Source organism: Pinus tabuliformis, chromosome 6 (assembly GCF_031772625.1).
Source record: "Pinus tabuliformis cultivar Carrire ecotype Pingquan chromosome 6, CPIR1, whole genome shotgun sequence".
Classification (NCBI taxonomy): Eukaryota; Viridiplantae; Streptophyta; class Pinopsida; order Pinales; family Pinaceae; genus Pinus; species Pinus tabuliformis.
The window spans coordinates 388,858,546-388,865,188 of record NC_142292.1 but is presented as its reverse complement, the minus strand read 5'-3'; the positions used below and the strand labels follow the sequence as shown (position 1 = coordinate 388,865,188).

Genomic DNA, 6,643 nt, shown 5'->3' with positions numbered 1-6,643 from the left:
ACGACCGGAAAGAAGCGATTTAGTTTATGATTAGCCGACGGGTTTAAGGGGAAAGGGGCGAGTCAGTTAACGATTAGCCCACTGCAGTAGGTTTTTTTTCCTGGTATTAGGGGAAAGGGGCGAGTCAGTTAACGATTAGCCCACTGCAGTAGGTTTTTTTTCCTGGTATTATTATTATAGGCTGCTTAGAAGGGTGATCTACAACAATCGATGGCTAATAAAAAAAAGTTTTGATAAATCTCAAATGGAGATTGCATTATATACTCTGTTTATCTCAGTGACCAAATAATCTCAAGGGATTCATCTTACCAGCGCATTTCCTTTGAAAGCCACTTCAGTCTAAAACCCAGTTCTTCTAGAACTTGCTCGAGGTATATTGCAAACTCATTTTTAAAATATTAAAAGCAAACATTTGATACACACCATACTCTGGTTTAGCTAATGCTACCATAGAATACCGGGTAGGCAGCATTCATTATCCATGTACTAATCAAGGAAATTGAGTGAACTCCAGTCTCAACAAGCATCCCAATTCCTACAAACTAAACACTGACCTGCTGCAACTCCACTGTGCATATATTTAGCATTTGCTTTCTGAAAATTATCTCCACCTTTTGTGCAGGGATTCACACCTGCAATTATGAAGAAACCTTTGAGAAGGTGCCCTGCAGAAGCCACAACCAGATGGGAAGAACCATAAGGTGACCAACCTCGTCCTGATCCCCTTGCTTCCTACCAGCACCCGTCCTTTTAAACCAAAAAAAAAACAAATTGAAATTGAAAAAACTTCACTGGAAACTTGACAATACTGACCATTTTTGGCTGCTTTTGATGCCTGGATCACTGTATTCTATGCTGTATGGATCAGTTATTGTTACACTTACATTGTTTTCCCCTATGTTGCACACAAATCATATTTTTTGAGGTATCCTGCATTGATATTCATGTGGTCAGCGACTCAGCATGAGTGAAATGATAAATGGACTTCACAAGAAATCCTCAGGGTGGAAGAAACACTCTCAGAACAGACGAGCGCACCAGAAAGCTACATATGTTTCAGAGCAGGAATGAACATCTGTGCAGAGGAAAGGGGAGAGGATTGGAAACCTCCTCTGTTCTTCTTTGGAGTGAAACCATGGTGTCGGTGGAAAAAGTCACAAGGAACTCGGATGCAATGGAACGATCTCCACCATTGAATGTGAAGGCAATGTGATCATGTTAAGTTGAGCCTGTGTGTGAGACTGCTGTTGTTTTTTCCTCTTTGCCAATAAATGAATAGACGTCTTCCTGCTGGACCCTCGTACAGGGTGCCTCATAGACGATGTGCCTCATAGACGATGTGCCCAATAACATCTGCAACATGAGAGATAAACATGACTAAAAATTCCACAGAAAAAATAGAAAAGTAAAATGTTAAAGTTACCGTGTCGTAAATTGAAAATTATTTGAACTAAATTAATTCAAAGTCAGCTATAATAATACCTCTGAGGTTTGGATTATTGGACAACCAGCCACCTTCAACCAAGTCAAGTGACTGGGCCGTTGAAGGGAAGCCGACAAACACTTAAATTCTTGGCAATTCTCGAGAGTCGAGACCCCATTCCTTCAGGTTCCGTAGGTCACCCAGCGAAGGCATCACCATGTCCAGCACAGGGTTTCCTACCCACAGAATTTCTAAACGACTGGGGAGCTCAATTACATTTGGCAATTCTTTGAAATTTGTGCCCATCAATTTCAATGTTTTCAGGGACCTTTGATGTGTCAGTTGCGAGGGCCATACTTCAACTTTTTTACAGCGGGTAAGATCTACATGCTCGAGCGTTCTTATATTTCCAAATGTTTCACTACTGATTGTTAAATTAGAACAAAAGGAAGCACTAAAATATTTAAGGCTGGTTAAACTCCCGAAAGAATCCGGGAGCCTCTGCAATTTCTCGCACCACCTCAGGTCCATGCGGCGGAGGTTAGTCAGGCTGCCTAAGGAATCTGGCAGCCTTTCCAATTTCAAGCACTTAGACAGGACCATGCTGTGGAGGTTAATCAAGCTGCCGAAGGAATCTGGCAGCCTCTCCAATTTCTTGCAACAACTCAGGTCCATGCGGCGAAGGTTCGTCAAGTTACCTAAGGAATCTGGAAGCCTCTCCAATTTCATGCACTTAGACAGGACCATGCTGTGGAGGTTATTCAAGCCGCCGAAGGAATCTGGCAGACTCTCCAATTTCTCGCACCCACTCAGATCCATGCGCCGGAGGTTCGTCAAGCTACCGAAGGACTCTGGCAGCCTTTCCAATTTCTCGCACCACTCCAGGTCCATGCGGCAGAGGTTAGTTAAGCTACGGAAGGTATCTGGCAGCCTCTCCAATTTCTTGCAATAACTCAGGTCCATGCGGCGGAGGTTCACCAAGCTTCCGAAGGAATCTGGCAGCCTCACCAATTCCTTGCACCGATAAAGGTTCATGGAGTGGAGATTCGTCAAGCTACCAAAGGAGTCTGGCAGCCTCTCCAATTTTTCGCACCTAGACAGGTCCATGTGGTGGAGATTCGTCAAGCTACCAAAAGAATCTGGCAGCTTCTCCAATTTCCTACACCTATGTAGGTCCATGTGGTAGAGGTTCGTCCAGCTACAGAAGGAATCCTCCAGCCTCTTCAATTTCTTGCACCCACGCAGTTCTATGTGGTGGAGGTTCGTAAAGCCACTGAAGGTATCTGGCAGCCTCACCAATTTCTCGCACCCAGAGAGGTCCATATGGTGGAGATTCGTCAATTTACCAAGAGAATTTGGTAATGACTTCAATGGACCCGCATGTAACACCAAGGCCCTCAACGAATTCAGATGACCGAATTCTTTTGGCAATGTAGCAAGAAAGGAAGAATCAATAACGATCCTTTCCAGGTGCTTCAGCTGCCCTATGGACTTCGGAATGCTGGACAGCCTGTTCGCATCAATAATCTCTAATTCCTGCAACTGTAAAGGTGCCTGGAAGATCAAGCAAGTATTTCTAGTATAAGAAAAAGATATATACACTGTAACAATGACAAATATGATTATCATTAGAAAAACCGTCCGACATCATTGGAGACCGGGGCTATTATGCAATATCAATAGGTAATGACCACACAAATCAACTCAAAAAGTTTAGAGTTACCTGCGATTTGCCTCGCCACAATGTTTCCAATACTCTCCCCTCCACTTTCAAAACCCTCAAGTTCTTAATTGTAATCCAGGACGGTATGCAAGTGTAGGGGCAATCACGCCAGGAAAGCCATATGAGATTTGGAGAGCGCACCCGCAAAATACGATCCAACAGGTGCCCTTTAGCCTCAACTAGTTGCAAATTAATGACACCAATACCAAGAAAACAATCAAGTTTATCGTACAGTCTGTTGCAAAACTGCATCGCTCGGTTTCCCAACGTCTGATAATTCCTTTGGTACCATGACAACTTTTGTGAGCTCGTGCTATGCCCTTCAGGGAGCAGCCCAATTCCGCGTGCTTCGGTTAAAACCTGTTCATTGGGTTGCAGAATTAATAAACTATACACAGCTTCCTATGTTTAAATTTAAATATTTTGAAGGTGAAAAACAATGGATAAATGGAAAACTGTATACAGATTTCTACAGAAGAAAGGTGAACTATTTAAAAAGTTTGAATGATTAGGGACTTACATATGATTGCTTGTGCAACCAATCATGAATGTTCCCGGTGGGACGCCAAAGACGGCGCGGCGATTCTTCCTCTGCAATGTCTCTTCCCAAGTCTCGGAGTTGATCGTGCATATGTATAACATTTTTATCATCGACTTCAACCAGACATTTGCCCTCTAAATTTGTAAGCCCCAGCAATCCGTTCCAGCCTGATTCGTTCCAAACTGCTATGGCACTCGCTTTGTTTTCCCCTATGAAAAAAAAGGCGATATCTAAAAAGATCTTCCGCTCCACTTCGCTGAGTGCATCGTAACTAATTTTTAACCTGCTCTTTATATCAGGTGAAACTTTTATTTGAACCCTTAATTCATAAAGTTTAGCCTCCCAATAAGGTTCAGGTTTTCCAAAGAGAAGTGCCCCAAGCACTTTTAAAGCTAGAGGCAGTCCATCGCATACCTCAAGAAACCGATCTAGAAGATCTTCAAATCCGTGCAGTGGATGGGTTTGACTGAAGGCATACGAGCAAAAGAGCTCTTGGGAATGTTGTCTAGGAAGGCCTGTTAACTTGTAAATGCATGACTGTTCCACTCCTGACCTTTCGAGGACATCCTTATACCGAGATGTAATCAAAATAAAGCTATCGGATCTTAAAACATCTTTAACTGGTAAAAGGGCCTCTAGCTGATCCTCATGATCTATGTCATCTAAAATTAAAAACACATGAAAAGATTTGAGATAATTTTCAATCATACTTTTGCCTTCATAAATGTTATTTATATCCAGATCTTTTTGAGTCAGGCCCCTCACAAGTTCCCTTTGCACGGAATGTAATGAGCTTTTATTAGCCTTTTCTCTAACATCTGCTAAAAAATAAAATTTATTGTACTTCGAACTCTTTCTATTGAAGAGTTCTAAAGCCAACGTTGTCTTCCCCATTCCACCCAGGCCTACTATGCCCGCCACTTGGACTTCTCCAGTGTGCTGCTGCTGCTTTAAAATTGTAGTTTCAAAATCTGTGACTTTGTCATTTAAGCCAGTGGGATATTTGGCTACATACAACCCTGGCTTTTTACTCAAAAACACCACCTGTTCAACTATCTTCTCTAACATATGCCCCTCATCACTGCATATTCACCCAAAAAACAAAATAAATAAATAATTGAAACCATAGGGCAAATTCCCTCATCGCAAGAAAAAAACACCAAAATATATAAATAAATAATTGAAACCATAGGGCAAATCATCATAATACATATACATGTTATATATTGTAGACACAGAGAAAGAATTGAGGGTCTTACCCGTTAAACTTGCCCTTCAAATCAAACCCACTTATGTTTGCGACAGTAGAAAGAGCATTTCTCCATTTTTGAAGAGTGGCAGAGTCATATCGTGACTTCTCTTCATGCGTTTGTGAGTCGACAGTTTTTTTCTTTTGGAGTTTGTCCAGGGCCTCAGCATAAACTCCTTTTTTGTTCTGATCGGTCCACCTAAGCTCAGCAGGCTCAACATGGTAAAATATAGGAATAATAGGAGCCCCCGTTTCCAGCATGAGGACGAGTTCATGCAGACACCATTGGGAATACGCATAAGTAGGAGAAAAGATGGCCACGTGGATCGAGGCACTTCGAATAGCGCCCACTATTTGGGAAGGAAAATTGAGGCCCTCTTTCAATTCCTCATGGTCTAAAAAGGGTCTGAATCCATGAACAAGAAGACGACGGTAGAGATAACTAGCGAAGGTCTTCTTGGTGTCCGGACCACGGTGGTTAATAAACACACCGTAGTTGTAGGAGGCGCAAGAAGCGTCCATCGTAGTTGCAGGAGAATAACGCTGATCTTCAATTTCAATTCCAGAGTGGGTTTTGGGAATCCAGGATGGAGGCGTTGGGTATGGAAAGCCAAATGTTACAGAAATAGAAATAGAAACTGGTCAACTCTGAATGGCCGAAGCAACTTGAGACTCGAAATGCGAGGGTGGAGATGGATTTAGGAGCCTACCAGAAAATGTGGAGAGGATCGTAATGGGAGAAAACTCGGGAGTGCCGCGAAAAATAGATCGTCCTTCTGCTAGATGCTTGCACCACCACCGCATTCAGGAGGAAGAAAACACAACAGTAGCAGGTGCAGATGAAGTTCCTGGAATTTCGTGTCTTCTGGTTGGGGTCCACACGGTTAATTGTCTACAGCGAATCTCTCTCTTTGCGTGTGAGGTCCACACGGTTCATGGTCTCAGCAAAGGGTTGTTTATCTAGCGCCAAATGGCCAAAATTCGTTGGAATCTGGTTTTTATTTTTCCAAAAAATTGATACGAGGGCTTCGACACTGTTTTTACGGTGGAAATGTATTAACACCATTAAAAATTACCAAAACTGTCTGAGTTTTCTAATTACGAGAATTTTGATTATTTTCTAAACACAAATTTGAAGTGTTATTACACTCAGTTTCTTGAGAAAATATCTTTTTGCATTTGGGGTTCACAATAGATTTAACTTTCATGTTTTTTCAAAGAAAATTAATTTTCACAAAACAACAAATTTCTTACTCAAAATTCATAACAGCAAAATCGAGATTCATAAAAGCAAAATCAACATGGAAAAAAATTTAAATATAAATTAAGCCATAATAAGTGATCCCTCAAATCAAGAGACCCTAAATGTCATCAAAACGATTTCATTTCAATCATTTCACTATTCTCTCATTGGATCGGGGTTTAAGTAAATGTCATCAAAACGATTTCATTTCAATCATTTCACTATTCTCTCATTGGATCGGGGTTTAAGTTTCATGTTTTTGGCTAAAAAAATTTCACTGTAAAATAAAATGAAATTTTAATGTTTACAAGATTAAATATAGTCTATAAAACCAAAAAAAAATTAAAAACTATAAAACCAAATAAAATATATTATCGTTGCGTAGGGTTTAAATTTCATGCTTTTTCCCAAGAAATTCCACTAGCGTGGACTCCACAATGGTTTAACTTCCAATTTTTCCCCGA

General features: G+C 41.2%; 1 protein-coding gene across 4 annotated transcripts; it reads right to left on the bottom strand.

Annotated features, from left to right (window-relative positions):
- Positions 1-243: 243 nt before the first annotated feature.
- LOC149258961 (disease resistance protein Roq1-like) lies at positions 244-5,776 on the bottom strand. Of its 4 annotated transcripts, none has more exons than XM_089416964.1 (7): positions 4,947-5,776; positions 3,667-4,768; positions 3,147-3,506; positions 1,483-2,977; positions 1,039-1,353; positions 814-930; positions 244-665 (listed from the first exon to the last, which is right to left on the bottom strand). In XM_089416964.1, the coding sequence occupies exons 1-4, from the start codon at positions 5,456-5,458 to the stop codon at positions 1,565-1,567; spliced, it is 3,387 nt and encodes a 1,128-aa protein (XP_089273090.1). In that variant the 5' UTR covers positions 5,459-5,776; the 3' UTR covers positions 244-665; positions 814-930; positions 1,039-1,353; positions 1,483-1,564. The 4 variants fall into 4 exon arrangements, with proteins under 4 accessions (XP_089273090.1, XP_089273083.1, XP_089273099.1 ...); XM_089416973.1 differs by having other exon boundaries at positions 245-665; positions 1,108-1,353; XM_089416957.1 differs by having other exon boundaries at positions 244-632; positions 814-1,353.
- Between the last annotated feature and the right edge of the window lie 867 nt (positions 5,777-6,643).